Source organism: Castor canadensis, chromosome 11 (genome assembly GCF_047511655.1).
Source record: "Castor canadensis chromosome 11, mCasCan1.hap1v2, whole genome shotgun sequence".
Classification (NCBI taxonomy): domain Eukaryota; kingdom Metazoa; phylum Chordata; class Mammalia; order Rodentia; family Castoridae; genus Castor; species Castor canadensis.
The window spans coordinates 119,422,799-119,444,772 of record NC_133396.1 but is presented as its reverse complement, the minus strand read 5'-3'; the positions used below and the strand labels follow the sequence as shown (position 1 = coordinate 119,444,772).

Genomic DNA, 21,974 nt, shown 5'->3' with positions numbered 1-21,974 from the left:
TATGGGCCAATGAGCTTCTAGGCTATTGTCCTTCCAAAACTTGAGCCTAGGAAGGTGCTGTGCCAGGCCTGTTTATCCATCCCTACCTCTGGTATTAGCAAACCAATTCAAGTCACATGAAGGCAGAGCAGGCTTATTCAGAAGTTACTTGGTGGCCACGCCGGTGAGTAGGTTATGATGGCTAAGGTACCACAAGGAGAGTTGTAAGATGGTGCTGTGTATCTGGCCAGTTAGTGTCTTGCCCAACTAGAAAACATGACTGCTAAGCACCAAGAGATCACAGTGTGTACCTTCTTTCTCTGAGTGCTGGAGGGGACGGCAGAAAGGACTCTGAGCTATGTATGTCCTGATGAGAGCACCCTACGGCTCCTGCTGATATTCTGGCAGATATCATACAAAGTACTCATTTCCCATTTCTAAAATATCATTTATTATGTCCCTCCTAAAATGGACATCCCATCCTAAACCATTACAATGAAGAAAACTGATACTTTAAAAAACTGGAAAAAAATATATATATAGTTGTATCTATATATAATTATATATAGATATAGTTTTATATATAACTATATCCTGGAAATTCAGTATCTCTGCAGGTTTTTCTGATTCTATAGCTCCTGAGTGAAGATGGAGGGAATTGTGGGAGCTCTTAGTTTTCACATGTTTATTGATTAATTTGCTGTTTCCTATTCAGCCTTCCACTAAGATAACTCAACTCCATCATGGATAAAAAGCTCAGTATTTTCAGCCTTGGGGCTGAAACCACAAAGACATCACATGGCTTAGAAACATAACTGTATGCATACCTCTTTATCAAGTAGTAGTACTGATTTGGTATTAATTTTGAAAAGCAAATGAAAGGCATGTAGCAAAAAGAATAAACTAAAGTGTAAGTGAAGATCAAAAAGGGTTCCATTAAACCTTCACTTCCTCCTTTTAAAAGAAAAAGCCCAAAGGTGCCCCTTTGCTATTGTACTCAATTCAACTGCTTCCACCTGCGCCTGGGGCCCTGTGGTATGTGCCCCACCAGAAAGACGTGCAAGCAAGGCCCTGGGTGAGTGAAAAATGGCAGAGTGCATGCCTGTACACAGCCACACACCTGTGGAGCACCCTGTGTACTTAACTTTGTTCTTTTTTCTGCTGAAGAAATGCCATTTGACAAATTCAGTTACTTGGTAAGATCAAACACAGCCATTCATCCTATCTTCCCTCCCCCACCAAAGGAATGCATTCTTCCTTTTAAAAGCTCCAGTGGAACCAAGCAGAATACTTACAACTTTCCATGGCTCCCCACTGCCTACTCAATTAAGTCAACACCTGCGCCTGCCATTTGGACCATCCTTCAATGTGACCCAGACTTCCTTTCTAGACCTCCTCTCCCAAGGGTTCAACGCCTCAGGCAAACTCCTGTTCTTGACACAAACTACTTTTATATATCCATTCATGCATGTGGCCCGTCTTTCTTGGAAGAGCCATCCATCCAAGGACACCATATGAAATGTCCATCACACTCTGGAGGCCCACTCTCAGCTCTCACTGCCCTCCACAGGGCTTTTCTATTTCCCCAGTGTTCCTCTTAAAGCCCTCTGTACATTCTGCCTGCTGCCTCCCTTACATAGTTATTTGTAAACCCATCTTCTTTATCCTTGTTTCCTTTCTCTATTAGAATTTAGGTAATTTCTCTTCAAAATTTCCCTTCATATCACATAAGGGGCTTCGATCACAGGGCTTTTCCACAAAAACACTTTGTAAGCTCTCAATAAGGCTTTACTGAGCTGAGTTTACTACACAGCATGTAAGTTTCATATTATCAAATAAGAGTTTTTGACTATGCAAAGCTGGTTAATGACCATTTGTACCTCCCGTCTGTCATCTGTCTGCTTATATTTCAATATGTAGAGAGCACTGTTACCTGGAAAGCACATTAGACAGAATAATGACACTAATGCTAATAAAGAAGAAGAAAACCGAAGAGCTACTGAGAATTTACCATGTGCCAAGTTAGGAACCTCACATACATTTCCCCTTGAACGCTCACAATGGGATTAGCTTTGTCATCCTCATTTTAGATGAGAAAACAGAGGCTTAGAAGTGCTCACTTGCCCAAAGTCACATAACCACCATAAAGCACAGCCAGAATGTGGGCATGGCACTGCTCAGCAGCTACGCTGTGATGTTTCTGACCACAGACCACAGCACACCCAGAACACGACATGGCAGGGCAGGCAGGGCATGCAAGCAGAGATGAAAGAAGAGGACTGTATGCCAAAGCCTGGGAATATCCCCAGTTCGGACACACACGGATAACAACCAGCTCCTGCCACATCATCATCAGTGCTTTCCAAGAAGACTTTGTGGAGTGATGGAAATGTTCACATCTGAGCTTTCCAACTCAGTACCATCCAGAAGAGAGCAACTTCAGATCTAAGAATAGCAATCTCAGTATTTATCTATGCAATGGTGAGAGTATATAAAGTCTACACTATGTAAGGAGCTGATCTGCTTAGAGCCCAGAGAGGGTCCACAGTAACGCCTTGACTGCCTCACAGCACTTTAACCTGCTACAAACTCATCATTCATCATGCTGGTCATCTCTTCTGAAAAGTCCAATAGCATCCAATCCTGGTCTCTTCCTATAGGTAGTGTGATAAAGGCTTTTAATGAAAGTAGGGTGGAAACAATGTGATAAACAATCTACCCTCCATTACCAGCCACTCCATCTGACAAAAGTGTGCACCTTCTGAAATCCTAAGGTCTGAGCTCACACTAAGCACACTGGCAAACATCCTGACTGCTGAGGTGAGCTGCTGCAATGTCACAGATGGTGATTCAAGCATATTGACACCAAGTCCTACAAAGACTAAGTAAGATGTTAATCTTTTTGAATCAAGGTTGATAGAACTGGGTAGAGTTAACAAGGCAATAAAAACATCAGGCACAGCAGATAAGCCTGCTGTTTCCTTGAGGGAAGAAAAATCAGGAGAGAGTTATTCTTGAAAAGTTAGAGGTTTAGATTATTTTCTTAACCTCTGAGAACAAAGTAAGATTTGGACCAATTAAATTAATATCCTATACAAATACAGATAAGAACTCTAGCCTTACTTATCCCACTCTCTCAAAACTTAAAATCCTTTCACTTCTAGCTTCAACTGCAGGAAGATAACAGCCTCAGCACTAAAGGTCACCTGCAGGTGTCTGGAGATTTGGTGTGCACATGCCTACCCTAAGACTTTTGGGACAGATAATGACTTCCTTTTGGTCAGCTTCTCAAAGGATCAGTTTACAAAGTGGTTCTTCACAATGACATCCTTCTGAGACATCCCCAGAATTCACCAGAACAATTTCTGGCCAACTCAGGTGAGGAGACCAGACCACCACATTTAGGTTATAGAAAAGGTGATTGTCCTGGATCAATACAGCTGGCTCTTTGTCACATGCACTTTGTCAACCGCCAAAAAAAGGCAGCCTCAGGAATCCTGCTTTTAAGTGAAAATTAATTAGACATTATGTGTGAAGAGAAGATATGGTCAGAGACGGCTCTACTGGCTGGGGTGAACAACTTTATGCTACTTGGCAAGTCGCTTCTTGGAGAGGATCTTGTTTTAAGTCAAAGCCATAGTCATTGAAAAAGGACAGAATCACAACCCAAAGCCAGTATGAAATTAAAAGAAGGAAAACCTTCATGAAGAAAAGAATTATTGGGACCCCACAGATCATCCACTGGATAAATTCCACTGGGGTTGCTCCTTGGTTGTTGTAATGGCTAAGCTAATAGTTATGGAAGTATAAAAATAAACTCACTTTCCAAAAAGTAAAAAAACTTTTGTCACTAGACACTCTGCTTTCTCTCAGATGCCACTGATGAAAAGACACCAAGTTTTATCTGTTTTACTTCCCAAATAGCTATTGCTTTGCTTTCTCGATCTATCTAACTGCAGGCACCTAAAGTCTATCTCCTGCCCAGACCACCCCAACAGATTTCCAGTCAACTTCTTCCCAAAAGTGGTCTCATTGTTTAATCCAGCAGTGTTCAAAATGTAGGGTCTTCACAACCCTGGAAGGAGCCCAGGCATTCTACCTTAACTCCTGAGAAATTTTCAGTCTCATCCATCACAATTCCCCTCGAACACTGCCACGCCACGCTGCAGTCAGACCAGCCAGTTGATCCTCCCAAAAACCCAGGGCACCCTCCCTCTTCTCTCCTGTGTCTGGATCATTCCTCCCTCCTTCTCTCCCTCCCTTCCTCCCTCTCTGCCTCTTACAATCTGCCATCCTTTGAGACACAGCTCACACCCTATTAGTCTTTAATCCTCCCCTAATCCCCCAGCACTCATGGCCCCTCCTCAGTGAGAATCCTGATTGCACTTTATTACACTTGGTTTTGCAAATTTCCTATTTACCTACCCACATTGTAGTCTCCTTGAGGACATGGCACCATTTCTTGTATAATCTCATCCCCCAGGTATTAGTTACCCAGGTCAGTGTTTTGGGCAAAACAAAAAAAAGTGAATGATCATGACTTCTAAACTAGAGCCAGCTCGTTGGATGGGTTCTAGCTCTTTCCTGAAACAGCTTTTCAGATGTTTCCATTCCTCCTCACTAACTCTTTTCATTTAACCAGAAGTTACCAGTTAAGCTACAAACAAAAATTCCTTCAGTGTTAAAACCTAGTCTCACCCCTAATTCAGTCCAGGAACAGGCAGTTTACTTCACGGATTCATTCCACAAACATTCATGTGTTAGACAACAGCAGATAAGACACACTGGATATTTGGTGGCTCACACATATAATCCTAGCTACTTGGAAAGCTGAGCTCAGGAGGATCGAAGTTCCAGGCCAGCCAGGACAAAAATTCATGAGATGCCACCTCAAGAGAAAAACCTGGGCACGCTGGTGTGCACTTATCCCAGTGACAGAGGGAATCATAAAATAGTAAGATCATATTCAGGACTGGCCTGGGCAAAAAGCAAGACCCCCATCTCCAAAATAACCAGAGCAGAAAGGGCTGGTAGCATGGCTCAAGCAATAGATCCTGCCTGGCAAAGATGAAGCTCTGAGTTCAAACCCCATACTGCTAAAAAAAGAAAAAAAGTAAAAAGTAAAAAAAAAAGTCCCTGCTTAGGGGCTGTAGAGCTGACATTTCAGTTGACAAAAGCAAACAAATGCACGCAGCTGTAAATAATGAGAACGAACAACTTCATAAACTGAAGGAGCTTTTGCAGCACAAGTGTGTGCACACAAAACTTAACGGGGCAGAGGAGTCGGGGTGGTTTGATGGTTAAGGAATAGCAGACAGGTAGGTGGGCAAGAGGTAGGAAGACCTCTTTGATGTGACATGTGAATGAAGACCTCAATGATGTTAATGTCTGGGTCACACACAGAGACCAAATGGAGGACATTCGGGAAGGAAGAGATTTGGCTTTGCTGCAGGGTGATGAGCGAACCTGGAGGGCTCAGTAGAAAAGTGTCTTTTTAAGATTTTTATTTTTATTAACAAATAATAATCACCTCTATTTCTGAGTTGCCATGTGGTATTTTGTACACCTATACATGGTCGGGATAAGCATGTGGAGCTAAGCCACATAACCATCACCCCCATACGTACCGTACCTTTAGGGTGAGAACATTTCAAATGTACTCTTTCAGCAATTTTGAAATTATGGAATTATTAAGGTTAGTCGCCACTCTGTGCAACAGATCACCAGAACTTATTCCTTTTGGGTGGGAACTTCGCACCTTTTCACCTACATTTTCCCTTTCCCTATGCTTCCATCCTCTGGCAATGACTACTCTAGTTTTATGAATCTGACTTTAGATTCTACTGTAACTGAATCGTGCATTTGTCGTTCCCTGCCTGCTTTGTTTCGCCTAGCATAACATCTTCTAGATTCATGCAACTTGCTGCAAATGTGAGGATTTCATGCTTTTTTAAAGCCAGACAGTATTTTTTTAATCTGCTCATTTGTTGGAGGGAATTTAGTTTGTTTGTACCTTGGCTATTGTGAAGACGGCTGCAATGAACACACGGATACAAGTCTCCCTCTGAAAACTTATTTCAGTTCTTTTGAGTGTACACTCAGAAGTGGGATTGCTGGATCACATGGTAATCCCATTTGTTTTGAGGAACTTCCACGTTGTTTTCCATATGACTGTGTACAAGGGTCCCCTTTTCTCCATACCCTCACCCACACTTAAGATCTGTCTTCTTTTTGATAATGGTCACTGGTCCAATAGGAGTGAGGTGGTATTTCATTGTGGTTTTAACTCACATTCCTTGATGATTAATCAGGTTGCTTTTTCACATATCTGCTGAAATTTTGTGTCTTCTTTTGAGAAATATTTGTTCGGGTGCTTTGCTCATTTTTAAAAATAGGCTTATTTGTTTTCTTGTTGCTCAGTATGAGTTCCTTATATATTTTGGATATGAGTCCTTATCTGATACATGATTTGCAAATATTTTCTCCAGTCTGTAGGCTATATCTTCACTCTGTTAATTATTTTTTCTGTCATGCAGAAGCTTTGTGGTTTGGAGCAATTCCATTTGTTTAGTTTTTGCTTTCGTTGGCTATGCTTTGAGGGTCAAATGTCATAAACCATTGTCAACACCAATGTCTTACAGCCCTCCCTGTTTACCGCCTGCAGTTTTGAAGTCTCAGGTCATACACCTATGTCTTTAATCCATTTTGATATGATTCACGCATACTGGGTGAGATAAGGGCCCAATTTTAGGCTTTTTCATGTGGATAGTCAGTTTTTCTAGCACCACTTATTGAAGATATTGTCTGCTGCATTGTGTGTTCTTGGCCCCTTTGTGAAAAAGCAACTGATGCCTATGTGGATTCATTTCCAATGGTCACTATGTCTGTTTTTATATCAGTACCAGGCTGCTTTATAATTACCCTTCCCCTGTAACATATTTTGAAGTCAGGTAGTGTGATGCCTCTATCTTTCCTCTTTGTATTTATGATTGCTTTGGCTATTTGAGATCTTTTGTGGTTCCGTGTGCATGTAAGGATTGCTTTTTTCTATTTTTGTGAGATTTTGACAGAGGTTGCATTAAATCTGTGAATTTCTTTGGTTAACATGGACATTTTAACAATATTCATTCTTCTAATCCATGAACACAGGATATCTTTATATCTGCATTATCTTCAATTTCAGTTCCTTGAGTAAACGTATGCCTAAATTTTGTTTTTTATGCTATTATAAATGTAACCAGTTTCTGCCCGCTCTTGCTTTTCCCTCACTCCCTCCCTCTCTTCCTCCCTCCTTTTTTCCTTTTGTGTATACGTGTATGTTTATGTGTGTGTATTTTTGTGTTTCTGGGAATTGAACCCAGATCAAGTGCTCTACCACTCCCCAGCCCTCTCTCACTACTTGTATTTAAAACAGTGCTAGCAGCCCTAGCCAGAACAATTAGGCAAGAAAAGAAACAAAAGGCATCAGGATAAATGATCTGAAAAGAAGAAATAAAACTGCCTCTATTTGCTGACTGCATGATTTGATTTATTTATTTAGGCAGCATTGGGGTTTGAACTCAGGGCTCATGCTTGCTAGGCATGCTTCTGCTCTGGTTATTTTGGATATAGAGTCTCACTTTTTGCCCAGGCCCACCTGGACCATGACTGTCCTATTTTATGCTTCCTTCTGTCACTGGGATGACAGGCCTGTGCCACCACACCCAGCTTTTTTCCATTGAGATGGGGTTTCACACAATTTTTTTTGCCTGGGCTGGTCTGGAAGTGTGATCCTTTGGATTTCAGCCTCCTGAGTAGCTTGGGATGATAGGCACACACCACTGCATCCAGCTATTGGTTGAGATGTCGTTTTGCTAACTTTTTGCCCTGGTTGGCCTCTAACTGTGATTCTGCCCAATCTCAGCCTCTAAAGTAGCTAGGATAAGAGGCATGAACCACTAGCACCTGGGTTGGTTTTATATATGAAACCCCCCCCCAAAAAAAACACACCAAAAAAGCCTGTTAGATCTAATAAACAAATTCAGTTAAGTTAAAGGTTATCAGCGACATTTCTAGAAGCTGGCCAGGATCTATGTGAAAAAGAAATCAGGAAACATGTCCAGGTAGGAACAGGCATCTTTCCTCTCTCAGCACACTTTGTAAAACTTGGCTCTATTTTTATAAACGTGTGGATTCTCCTCCCCAGAGAACATGTAAGATTCTCTGAGATAGTCTTAGGAAAAAATTACATGTCCAAAGAAGGTAGAAAATCAATTAAGAAAAAAAGAAATTACACTTACCATTGGAAACAGCACATATTCTCGGAGGAATTCTTGAGAGTCAAACTGATTATAATCTCCAAAATCAGCTGAGAAGGAAAGAAAATGGGGATTATTACATGAAACTAAAGACGGACTAAATGAGGCCAGACCTGTCACCACATTTATTCCTCTACTCCATCCTATTTCTGCACAACAATTAAACAAAAATAGTGCTGAGATGTGTTTGGTATACGCACCACCTTTACCTAACAACTGTCAATATCAACATGTCAGCATCACCAAGCAATTTTTTTTTTTTTTAGAAAGAATGGGGAACTCTGAAAGCAATTCCTAATTTAAAGATTTTAAAAGAAACCCACATTTATCTGTTTGTTCAATGTGCATCCATACATATCTTCAGAATATCTGCCACAGGGACTTTCTAACTCAAGGTTAATTGGGAGAACTGAAGAGCCAAATGCATCTGCTTCTGTTCGTATTTTTGCATCTGGAAATTCCCACTGTAAATCACCCTTGACCAGGAAGGATGAAAATCTTTACACCTCCAAAACAACTTCACATGTTGCCAGGTGCCAGAAATTCTGTTCTGTCCTGTTCTCATCTCACAAATGTTGGAGCACATGCAAACAGAACACATGGAACTTATGTCATAAATATACAGATGTCCTGCTTCTTATCTCCCTCACCTTCACAAAAACAAAACCTGCATGGAATCATGATTTCATGTAAAAGATTTAGCATCCAACAGAAATGCAATCAGGTATGATTCAGAACAGGAAGATGTACATACACACAGAGAAGGTAAACTTGAAGAGACTGTTGAGCATGTAAAGATCCGCCTACAAATGTAGCACACAATTAATTACCAGTTGGGTGCGACATTCAAGAATACTAAAAATGACTCACTTACGCATCTTTTCAAGTTTATCACCATCAGTTATTGGCTTCCAACCCAACTTATATTTCTGTTGGTCTGTCTTCTAATAGCCCAATATGGTGTTCTCAGGAAAACCTTTTCTAAAATATAGCTAGAGCTGGCCATGGTAGCATATGCTTGTAATCCCATCATTGGAGGATTTAGGCAAGAAGATAGTGAGTCTGAGCCCAGCCTGAGCTATAATAGTGAGACCTTGTTTCAAAAGATGAAAGGAAGAAAGGGAGGGAAGGAGGGGAGAGGAGGCAAGGGAAGGAGAGAGGAAGGCAGGGAAGGAGGGAGGGAGGGAAGGAAGGAAGGGGAAAGGGAGGGAGAGGAAGGGAGGAAGGAAGAAAGGAAGGAAGGAAGGAACGAAGGAAGGAAGGAAGGAAGGAAGGAAGGGAGGTAGAGGGAGAGAGAGAGAGAGAGAGAGAGAGAGAGAGAGAGAGAGAGAATATTGTAGCTAGAGGACATTTCCTCAGACTGAACAGCCAGTTCCAAGGACCCAATGAAAAGGGAGTCCTTTCTCAAAGGTCCTCTGATATCCAGGATATCTGCTCTAAACCTAATGAGTGAGTAGTGAGAGAAAAAAAAGAGTAAATACAGTAAACAGAAAAGAAAGCTTTCTCAAAAGAGAGAGGCCCAACTTGAAGATACGGGACATATTAGACCTTCTCACTCTGTTAAGGGATCTTCACCATTATTGCAACGACACTACCACTGCCACTGCCACCAAAACTGGCCACTGTTTCTTCCCTTTCTGGTCCTTAAGAAGACGGATATAATATAACAGATCTGGGGCATTTCCATCCACAGAGTAATAACAAGAACTATACCACTAATAACCCAGAATGAAAGAGGTTACGGACAGGATGCCTCCCTAGACACTTAGACCCCAGAGGGTTCAACATAGTTCAGTTTGGGATTGGAAGTTCATTTCACAGCTTCTAAATCTGCACTCCACACAGCAAGGACTCAGCTGTTGGCAGGACAACACTTGACTATTAGCTAGTTTACAAGAAAATAAGGACCAAAGGGAAGCCAGTTTCCTTTTAAAAATTAACAGTTCCTTGTTTTCAATTTAACTGAAGGCAATTAAGCCACCACCCCATAAATATATAAGATGTAAACAAAAAGTACTCACACATAACAATGTAGAGAAAGTTTTTAAAATAGCTGATAAATCTATGTTGAAAGATAAATTTACTCCAATACACATTTATTATCTTAAATAGAATAATGGTTAAAGCTATTTGACCATTTAAACATTTAACATTTAAATTTGTCGTGACAGTAACACATTCATAGCATCAAGTCACAGATTATGACCACACTGTGCAGTGGAATAATTCTGAGAAAATGTTCCACAAATTGAAATGTCACTTGAAAAGCAAGAGAAAAGCAGCTATTCCTTCAAATAAAATTGTAGTTACACAAGCATGCATGGTTTGTGCACAGCTTCGAGGAACCTGCTCTTCTGTCACCAAAGATCACTAACTTTTCATTTTAACATAAGATATACTGAAACAACAAGGGACTCAGTGAGGTATCCTTTAACTAAATCTAGCTTTTCACTTGAAGAGGCCAGCAACACCAGGATCAAACAGAACATGAAGTTTCACACGCAGGTCATGACAATGTCTTACCTTGTACAGCTAAGCCGGCCAGCCGGATCACCTGTTCAAGCGTGCACCGTAATCGCCCTTCTAGCACATCTTTTTTCACTTGCAGGTAATACTGATATCTATTCATGGGAAGAGAGGAACAAACAATCTTAAAAAACACATCCTGGGCAGGTATTCCTACAGCAGAGATGTGTCTAGATGCAAACCCTTGTGTACACACCAGAATCTGCAGGTGACGTTGACAAAGGTTGTCTCTGTAAAAGATGGAAAGTGACTTCTGCCTGTGTTTGTCTTTGTTTGATGTAGTAGGTGCCATATCCCGCTCATCCTGAGTTTGAGAACATTCTCATCAAATCACTTGCTTGGGGCCCAGCAGGAAGAACAATTGATAAGGACTCCTTTATAAGACAGACCAAGCATGAAAAACAAAAAAGGCTCCTCCACACCTGGACATGCATTGCAACACTACTGCCAAAGCCACACTCAACACAGTGTGCTCCTGAATCAAGTCCTGAAGCACATAGCCTTTTAAATGTGAAAGCTCGGTAGGGCACATCACAAACAGGTCAAATAGCTTGGAATTCCTCTAAAGGATGGGATGAGGTTTTCAGAGCCAGGTTTCACCTCACACGTCTGGGATTCATAAAAACAGAGTTGAATGCAACTTTCCAAGCAGGGGTACATTCTCCAACCAGCAAAGTACAGAGGGACAGAACATGTCCACAACAGCATCCAGCCTCAGAGCAGAAGCTCAGGGTACTGTTTTCTTGCCAATAAAACCACACTCTCAGGATTACCTAAACATTCAGAAATCTCCTTACCGGGACGTTTACTCCTCAGGACACCACTTCCTCTTACGTCACAGTAACCTCTCCAACAGTCACACTTTTCTACTGTTACTTCCCAACAAACGTCCTTCGGTTTTGGGTAAGCAGAACTCTATATTTTAACTGAACTTTGACACTTCAGTCTGGGGAATCCCAAGCTGACCTGAAGTCCAGCTTTTCCTGGAGCCAGGCAATCAGCTCTGAGAGCTAATTATGGTTGGTTCTGATGCATCACAGGTGTCGTGACATGCCAGCCTACCTCTACTTGAGGGAAGGGCTCGGGCTGTCCATATCCCAGCCCAGTCTTCACTTGACTCTTTCCTCTTGGGTATAATGGACATGGAAAGACGACCACGTTAGTCTTTGGTGGGAAAAAAACTTAAAAAACTCAAATCACAAGGGCAAACACTGGGAGTCAGTTAAAAATCCTTTTCAATTAAACTTAATAAGCAATAGAAAAATAACCTCTTTTTTCTCTACTCACATCCAATCTTTCACCTGAAAAATTTATAACCATTTGCAGGTTTCACTATTTAATCAAGAATTTGACTTCCTGCCTACTTTATTTGAACAGATTAATGAATACATGACAACTGTCTCCACTGATTTTTGGAGACTAGCCCCTCCCTGGTGTGTGCAGAAAGCCTTTTTGCTTACTTGTCAAAACTGGGCCACTTGCCACTCTGCTCAGTGAACACTGCTCTGCCTTTAATGTGTAATTGTTGCCTCAGAATCCCTGATTTCTCTAAGAACTACCTAAGTCCCAGAAAACAGATAGAGGTTGTATGTTAAGAACTTGCGGTCAAAAGCCTTTTGCTAGTAATGAAAGGGCAGTTGTGCTGTTTGTGAATGTGCATAAGCTGATAAGGAGGAAATAATAGGTAGGACCATTCTTAAAACCTTGAAAAATAAAAAAATTTTTTTTTTTTTTTGCAGTACTGATGTTGGAACTCAGGGTTTTGCACTTGCTAGGCCGGCGCTCTACCGCTTGAGCCACACCTCTAGCCCTTTTTGCTCTGGTTATGTTTGAGACAGGGTCTTGTTTTTTTGTGGAAGCAGGACTGGACCACAATCCTCCTATTTACCCTTCCCATTGTAGTTGGAATGACAGGCACACGCCACCATGCCTAGCCACTGACTCAGATGAGGTCTCAAGAACTTTTTGCTTGGGCTGGCCTCAAACCCCGATCTCCCACATCTCGTCTCCCAAGTAGGATTACAAGTGTGAGATAACATACCCAGCTCTGTATGTGTGATTTTTAATGGAGTTTTTGATAATAAAAAAAAATATGATGGAAAGAAGAGTGAAGTCGGATTTGCCCCTTTGTTCTTCATAGGAGAGAATCAGAATAAGCAAAAATTTTGAACCAGTAATTTTACATGAATTTAAAGAAACTTTACTAGAGAACAAAATAACCAACATAAAGCATTCTGAATTCTGCAGTAAAACCAGCTACATGAGTATCTTTTAGCTTCCTTTTTCCCCTGCTCACTAGTCAAGTCCCTAGCTCAGGCATATTTTCAACTGTTGCTTTCAGAGTGAGCTTGCATTACAGAAGGCAGGTCCCACACATTCCCATGGTCCAAGTGCCTCTGTGGGACTGCCTGTCCCCTACTCCCATGGGATCAAGGTGGGGGAGGGAGAACAAGTCTGCTGTGGCTAGTCACATTTACCATGTTCCTCAGTTTCCCCCAGCAGAGCAGGAGCTCCAGTAAAAGTATTTTGCATGTCACTTGCAAGCAAAGCTCAAGGTTTTCTAGCTTTATTTTAAATAAAAAGAAGATTCATGCTTAAAAGCTAGCTAATGATGCTCAGTATTGGGAAGGCAGTTCAGTAAAATCTGAAACAGGAGGGAGGATGAGGGCTCTGCAAAGTGGCCTCTCATTCCAGGTACCATATCATGCTTCCTGTTTGTGTTCTGCACCCTCCCTCCCTCCCAGGCTTTCCCTCAGCACCCGCTGTCATCTTGTTTACTGGGGGAGACTGGTTCATGCTTTTCCTCTGACAGCCCTCTTGTGTCTCCAAGCCAGTTCTCAAGGGAACTGTAAAAGGTCCACTCATTCATACGAGGTAATCTTGTCTTTAAGAGACTTTGGGAAGTGTCAGGGAACTGTCAAGAAAGAGCTTTCATGTTTGGAAGTTAGTAAGGCAAGGGACACCTAGGCAAGTAAGAGGGTCCTTGAGTTATCAAAACCTCTTTTAAGTGCCAAGAGTTCACTGTGAAAGCAGATACATCTTTGAAGATGAGCCACTTAGAATCTGAAGACCCTACTTTCAATACTGGGGGAACAAGAACGAAAGAACAACAAGGGAAAGTGTAGTTTCATCTTATTCCCAGAGGGTCTCACTGGGCCTTTCTTCAGTATGATTAAAAGATACCAAATCAAATAAACAATAAGGAAAAGCCCTTAATAATCCAAAAAGGATTCTCAAATAATCCAATGGGATTCTCAAAATAAAACAACAAACCGGAAACAAAAGCTCAAGATGAGAAACGAAGATAAAATTCACTGGTTCAAAACTTGCTCAAAACACATTGTATGTATATATGGAATTTTCACATGCCTTTGTACTGTTAATGAATCCTAAATACAGTAATAATATTCACCGATTCCTTCTTACTAATCTTACAATGGTTGACTCTCTTCTCTGTGCCATTCATTCTCTCCTATCAAGTAGTTTTCACTTGTTTTCTGCTTTTTTTTAGGGACAGATATTAACATAAGCATATTAAGCCCTTCCTAAGAGCAAACATCTGCTAGACATGTAGTCATCCTAGAAAGAACTAACACACAGTCTTTGCTTAAAAGATGGAAATCACCTTTGTGATCCCTGCTGCCATGTTTCTCCAATGCACTATCTGAGGATTCAATATTTAAGAACCACAGAGAAAAACATTTGGAAAGATGTTATCCTGGCATCTGCTAGAGCTAGAGCCTTTTCACACGTCACCTTGGAGGTGAAAATGATCACCCAAGATGATTCATCAGCAGATTCCTTTGAGACTACAACACCAACCAAGGAACCCATAGGATCCAGCAAAACAAGAGTTCTAGTTTTTCTTAGCCTGCTGCTCCCAACTTTCATCTACAATGCACAAACACATTGTAGCACAGTGAATCACAGTCCCCTAGCAAACAGCACTGGGAATGTTCCCTGTCACTTAGGTTGAGTGTACACTTATGCTAGGATATAAGAGCTTAGGCCTGCAGAATGTGATTCTCCCCCTGGAAGCCATCCAAACAACGAGAGCATCAGAGCATGAGTAAATGACATGGAGCTATCACCACAAGACTGTGGCTGTACTACATATGACTGCAGAAATGAGAAGAAAATTCGGATCTCTTTGGAAATTGGTACATTTTTGTACAGAAAGCACTTTATAAAATATAAAAATTGTATCACTTAGGAAGATTTGATTAGTAAACAGGAGCTGAAATTCTATTTTTAGAATATTGGGTTTTGCTTATTTTTGATTAGAGACTCAATTATAACAGCAGTAAAATATAACAGTGTATCTTATTTTGGAAACATGCAATTTCATGGATGTATACTCCACCCTGTCAGAGCCGGGTGGAGGATGGGGGAAAAAACCAATCCTCATGCCAGGAAAGTAAATTTGTGCCAACTTTCCAAAGAGATGTTCTTTGAAAATCTAAGCTCACAAGGAAAACTTTTTAATATTTTTTCATATTCAAAGACCTGGAAATAATCCTTACTGTTGAGGTCATATTGGTTGGTTTTAGGTTCGGCTTCTCTCTCTTTCCTCTAAGAATTGGTGGATATAATTGTGCTTGTTAAATAATGGTAAAATTTCTACTTTCAATTTTCTTTTTTGTTGTTATTTTGCTTTTAATTTAATGAGAAGATTCACTTGCTGGTTAAATGCAGGTTTCTCTGGGTAAGTAGAAAGGATTCACAATAACTGGTGTTACTAAACGTTACAACTAGGAGCTGATAGATGCTACAAACTCAGCTCTGGAGGCTTCATCCATCTGGAATGCTCCTATCCCATGGAAAGTGACTTTTCTAAGTTCCTTTCTTCTCTAAGATTTTAAAAAGAAAGTTCTTTTTCTTTACTTTTTTTTTTAAATGTCATACTGTGTCAAATCAATAGAGCATTCAGTACTTCTGACAGAGGTATCAAAGGACTCTTTCACCAGGATACCCCGTAAGATTGCCCCGATGTTTAGAGATTCACTGCTAAGATCTTTAATCTCTCCTTTTTAATTCATGCATGAAGAATTTAAGCACTTATGCACTGTGTTTTACTTGCAGGTCTGTTCATTCTTCTCAGATAGAAAAATGCCTTGTGTTGTTCTGCAAAGCATGGGCCACACTGTCACAGAACCACCAGCAAGGTACCAGAGATTCGGAGTCTGAGTACATGGTGCTTTGGGATTACACCTCCACCCAAGCCCAGATGGAACCTTCATCTAAGGCCAGAACCTTGAGATGTGATTTTTTGGTCCTATTTCCACCCCAGGGCACAGCATCCTCAGCGTAAATCACTGGATGGTAGAGCCAGGAGAAGCAGTAGACTGCTAATATGGTGGCAAATGTTTGCTCAGAAGAGTCCCCCAAAACGGTCTACCTGCTGAACTCATTTCCTTGTAACTAACTTTGGCTCAATGAAATGGGATGGAGGTGACTATCATTACCAAGCCGATGTCCTCAGAGCCAGTGGCATTTCTAATTTGGTTCCCTTTGTCCTGAAAGCTGCAGTGTGTGGCAGGGGTGGCTGTTCACTTAGCCTGTGCCCTGGACCAAGATGGCAGGAAATAAAGCCTCGGCCTCAGGTGGACAAGTGAGGTACACAGCCATAGAGATTTGGGGGTACATACAGTCGCAGCACAGTTGAACCTAAGCTATTTAATAAGGGAGGGCTCTAAAAATCCAAGTCTAGCTCTTTCATGTTTAGAACAGCAAATTGTGTTTAAAGAGGAGAGCAACTGGCCCAAAGAAACTGCTTCTCAAAGACACAGTCAGGCAGAGCCAGAGCAGGCCAACCACAGATGTGAGGAGGGCAGGATCTGATTCCCAGCAGCCCTCAATTTCACTGGAATCCAAATACGAAAATTAAAACGAAAGCACCACTGTCTGTGATATTTATAACCCCAAGGGTCTGAGGAAGGGCTTCGAGAACCCAGCCTCCCCAACCCTCAACTAAATCGTCTGTTCCTCAGCCCCAGACAGTGATATGGGAAGCTTTTCTATAAAATCCTACTTCAGGACCTGTTTCATATGGTGGCCCATGATTCTTCAGCTCTGGTTTTTCTCCTGCTGTCAGTCCCCGGGATATTTTCCCTTCCTCCTTCAGAGGCCGAAGGAAGGGAAAGAGATGGAGCTCAGTAGTCTAACCACTTGCTGATAGTTTCTTATGAAGAGAAGCAGAGGGGATTCGAAGTAAAAGCTACAGGGCGGTCTCTGGCTGTAGGCTCCCACCTAGAAAGGGCTATGCCAGTAGCAGGTAGGAAGTGGAGCCTGCACTATGCTGTATTCCCAAGTACAGATTATTTGTAAAAAAAATATCACACAAGTCTTTGCTGACCCTGGCACTGAGTAGCTTCCATAGTCTGAATCACACACACAAAAAATTTATCCAGACTTATTTCTATTGCTACCCTAAAAATACCAGAAGAAGCTGTACAAATAGCATGGATCTCCTATGTGTTACTCCTTCTACTGTTACAGACCAAGGAGGTCTGGTACAGAAAGAAAAAGCTCCTGCCTGGTTATGGTGGATGGAGACACTGTGAGCTGGGACTACCGACCTGTGGTATCTTCAGTGTCATCAATGAGTTCCCATCTGCCCTTGCCTCTTCTAGCTGCTTGAATCAGCTAAACCAACCTATCTCTTTCCATCTGCAGAACCAGTAGGGTTGAGATAATTTGGAGAAAGGGACCACCCTTACATTCCTTAGTCTCCTAAGCCTGTCCATGAAACTGCAGGGGCTGGTGGACCAGAGGAGAAAGACAATTATTTAGTTGTTGTTATTATTAGGGAGCAGGGTAAGACTTACAATGTCCTTTCTTGCTAGAAAATTTCCTTCACAAGGAGCAGTATCAGAAGGCTCTTGCTAGAATGTCTAGAACCTACTTCTCCAAGGCCAGAGTGCCAGACAGTACTGCATTCTGATTGATGCTATGTTGTGCAAATAAGTAACAAATGCAAAAGTTTCTCTACTACAAAAGAGGATATGTTGTCTTGGAATTCTGGGGTAAGGGGAGCAAAGGAGAATAATTTTAAGTCTTAGATTGACTGGGAGAGCAAGAGGAGAAAAACACCACATTCCATCCATTCCAAAGGGTGTTCATAGCTGTAAATCCAGACAATGGACAGGGTGGCCCACACTGTGCTCTGTCTGCCAGGACCAGATAAACAGTATGTACTCAGGCATGCAACCAGATAAACCTGAATGCCTCCCTCCCTCTGTCCCTTGGTCCTCAAAATCCTTGGGAAGAATTTCAGATTATGACTACTGACGTGTAAATACATGTTTGGTACCTGATCCATGCGCTATCTAAAAGCTTTCATATGTAATGAATGTCCACACTGACAGTCAATTAAAACTCTGCACTAAGAGACTGCAAAACCAGCACTTCTACAACTATGCAAAATGGAAATAACCCCAAAGGAAAAAAACAAACAAAGGGAAAAGGCTAAGGCCAGAGAAGACAAAAGATCACCCTAAAAGGGAAAGTTTCTCCTCTAGCCTTTTGCACACCGCATGCTAATACATGTGCACGCATGAAAACAAAAACACATGCATATTCCCAAAGCATACAGAGATGAGATTTCCTTGGCTAAAGTTCAACTCCACAACTTTTCAACACTCACTGATCAATAAATATTGTCTTTTGCCAGAGACACCTAACCTCTTACTGGGACTCCTTCAGTTTCAATGAGTCAAAAGATGGCAATTTTTTTTTTTCCTAAAAAGGATGATGTTTGTTTAAATGCACAGAAATACACACGGGGCCTAAGTACTTGTGAAAAAAGGCAACGATCGCAAGGTGTTGCAAAAGAGAGAGGCATGCCTCAACCTGATCTGGCTTTCTGCTCTTGAACTCTTGCATTAATTATAACAAATTACAGGGAATCCATGTACAGTTTATAAGTATAATAAATTCCCTAATAATAGCCTATAATTTAATCAGGGGTTCTGTGTAGAAAAGAAAACTTGTTTTCTGTAATGCACCACAGATGGAGAGGGAATGCCCTGACACCACTTCTTTCTGTTCCATCCCATACTATTCGTAACATATGCCTTTATTGCAACCACATCTACAGAACTTGAAAGACCCTGGCAGGTTTCATGACTGCGTGCTGAGAGACTATGAACCAGGCAACCATGACAGCAGAGGTAAAATATTTAATCTCAAAAAAACAAAAAACTGTGCTAAAGTGTTTGATGTTAAAATAAAATCAGAATCTGTTTTGATCTGTCGTAAAATCTCCAATGACTTGGAAAACAGTTTTACAGTTTCTCAAAAAGTTAAACATAGAATTATCACTTGACCTGGCAATTACACCCATAAGTATACTATACTCAAGAAAATTAAGAACACATCATTCCCACAAACACTTGTACAGGAATAGCAACATTAACCACAATCACCAAAAAGAGAAAGCAAACCATTTGCCCATTAATTGACAAATGGACAAACAAAATGTGGTCTAGCCATACAATGGAATATTACTTAGTCATAAAAAGGAATGAAGCATTGATACATGGTGCAACACTGATAAACTTTGAAACAATTGGCTAAGTGGAAAATGCCAGACACAAAAGTCCATACCTTGTATGATCCCATTTATATGAAATATCCAGAACAGATAAACCCATAGAGACAGAAAAGTATATTAATGGTTGCCAGAGGCTGGGGGAGAAAGGGGAGCATGTGAGATAGTGGGGATGGCTGCACTTGAGAATGCACAAGATCCCACTGGTTAAATGGTGAATTTTGTTATGTCAGTTGCATCTCAGAACACACAACATCCAGTGATCCCAAAAAGGAGAAAGCACACCAGGCTCTTCATGATCCTGTGAAAAGCACTTTATTTTCAATTTCACACTGCCCCACCATGAGCTGTAGTGACCTGATGCTCTTTCCACAGTTACCACATTCCTTCTTCCCTTGCCCTTTCCTTGGTCCAATGCCTCACCTGCCCTCCACTTGTACACCCTCTGCCCACTTCCAGACTCAGATGAATTTCTCTCTCCTCCAAACCCTGTCATCCAGTCAGCAGGCTCCCCATAGTACTTCAGGCATCACCTCCAGCACGGCCACTGTGTCCTCCCCCTCGACCACGACCTCCTCAGGATCATCTATTGGCAGCACCTGGACATTCAGTAAATGCTTCAAAGTGGATGAAATACCAACAGAGATACAAAAATAGACAGACGGAGGGGAGGCAGGAAATGAGTCACAGCACAGTAACTTTATTAGATGTTATTTCTATGAAATAGGTAAAAGAGGCACCTAAAAGTTTCAGAAATGGCCTGGTGTAGTGGAGTACACCTGTAGTCCCAGAACTAAGGAGGCTGAGACAGGAAGATCACCTAAACTCAGGAGTCAGAGACCAGCCTGGGCAACCCAGCAAGAACCCAGCTAAAAACAAACAAAAAAAAATTTCATAAACGCAACCCATCACACATCAAGTAAAAAAACCTGATAAAGCCTCCGTCTTTATGAAAAGGGCAAAAATACTGCTTTAGTAGTTGGGTGCTGGTGGTTCACGCCTGTAATCCTAGCCATGTGGAAGGTTGAGATTGGGAGGACTGAAGTTCCAGACCAGCCCAGGAAGGGAGTTCTTCAGACCCCATCTCAACTAATAGTGGGCCTGGGGGCACGCAGCTGTCATCTGACATCCCAAGCTAGGAAGGAGGCTGAGAGCGGGAGGATTGCAGTTCCAGGCTAGCCAGAGCAACCAAAATTTTGTGGACCCCATCTCATCAGGAGTGGTAGCACTCACCTGTTACCCTAGCAATGGTAGGAAGCTTAAAATAGGAGGGTCACAGACCACACCAGCCTCGGCAAAAAAGTGAGACCCCCGTCTCCAACATAACAAGAGCAGAAAGGGTTGGCTGTGTGGCTCAAGTGGTAGAGCACTTGCCTTCAAAGTACAAAGCCCCAAGTTCAAACCCCAGTATTGCCAAAAAATAAAACAAAAAAATCCAAAACAAACCAAAAAAACTCCTTTAGTGTGGATAGTTTGTGTACATAATTATTTAGACTATTCTCTGAGCTACCACACAGCAAAGGAGATATTTGGAGAGAAATCTCAGCCTGGGAGCAATGGGATTAAAGAAACCCTTATGCTGGTAAAAGGACACACCAAGATACAACAAGACTCCACGCTTATTAGCCAGCCCAAACCACTTCTCTAAATTGCAGCTGTAGAGAATTTAGAGCCTTATCCATCTTACACTAGCAATAAATATGTCTTGACTCATCAGCTCAAAATACACACCTGCCTGCCCCGAAAATCATGTGTTCAAAACATTACCCACCAGCCGCTGTGGGAAAGGGAGCTTCAATTACATCTGGAAGCAGTGAGTCAACTACTCAAAGATCTGTCTTTCTGATAAGAAGCCAGGTTTGTGGCAAGAAGTCTGCCTAAGCCTGAAAATGTGGCAAGCTAGCAGTTGGGGGAACAGTTCTAAGGTTAGTAAAATGCTGGGCAGAAGGAGAACAGACGTGAAAATCAACACGTAGGAGGCAAGAGGACGGCTCTGTGCATGGCCTGAGTTCTTCCTTAGAATAACCTAAGGAAAGGCACTGCCTACCTTTTCACAGGTAAGTAACTACCAGAAGGGCCATTTCTCCATGGATGAAGTAATGTCTCAGAATTGAGTAGGAAACACTGACTACTGGCTTCATAGTGAAGCCATGGAAGCAATTTATCATTCTACATCCCTAGTGACCCTGATAAAAAGAAAGAAAATGGAAATTCCCAGTCCATATTAACTCACTGTGGTAGACCCTTTACTGGCAACCTTGAAGCTATATGGATGGAGATCAGTGAAAACCGGGGTACCAGGCTTCTACCCTCTACTACCCAGATTCCTGCCGTGTAAACAGGACAAGCACATAGACCAGGTCTTCCTCAGCTCTTGTAAATGGAACATGCTGGTATGCCAACCCTCATGCACCTGCTAGACTCAAGAGGCAGGCCAGAGGCACATGACAAGCCAGGCCATGGGGACTTTTGTGTGTTAAGTGTTGGAAGGGAATGACTTGCATTGATTGTGACTTTTTTTCCTGTTTATAGTGAAGGGCGAGAACCCTTCCCGTCTCAGTCAACCATGTCTTTAGATCTTGACCCCTCAGTATTCTACGTAAGTACTGTCACCTACAGCC

The 21,974-nt window shown here is 41.8% G+C and overlaps 1 protein-coding gene across 5 annotated transcripts in view; it reads right to left on the bottom strand.

Moving 5' to 3' along the window:
• The window catches only part of Ptpn14 (protein tyrosine phosphatase non-receptor type 14), a 161,610-nt gene that overhangs the window by 46,951 nt on the left and 92,685 nt on the right, over positions 1-21,974 (bottom strand). For all 5 annotated transcript variants that reach the window (XM_074048336.1, XM_020186006.2, XM_020186011.2 and 2 more), the window contains 2 exons: positions 10,800-10,897; positions 8,259-8,326 (listed from right to left, as the gene is read on the bottom strand). In XM_074048336.1, the coding sequence (XP_073904437.1) occupies positions 8,259-8,326; positions 10,800-10,897 (166 nt within the window). The remainder of the gene's footprint in view (positions 1-8,258; positions 8,327-10,799; positions 10,898-21,974) is intronic.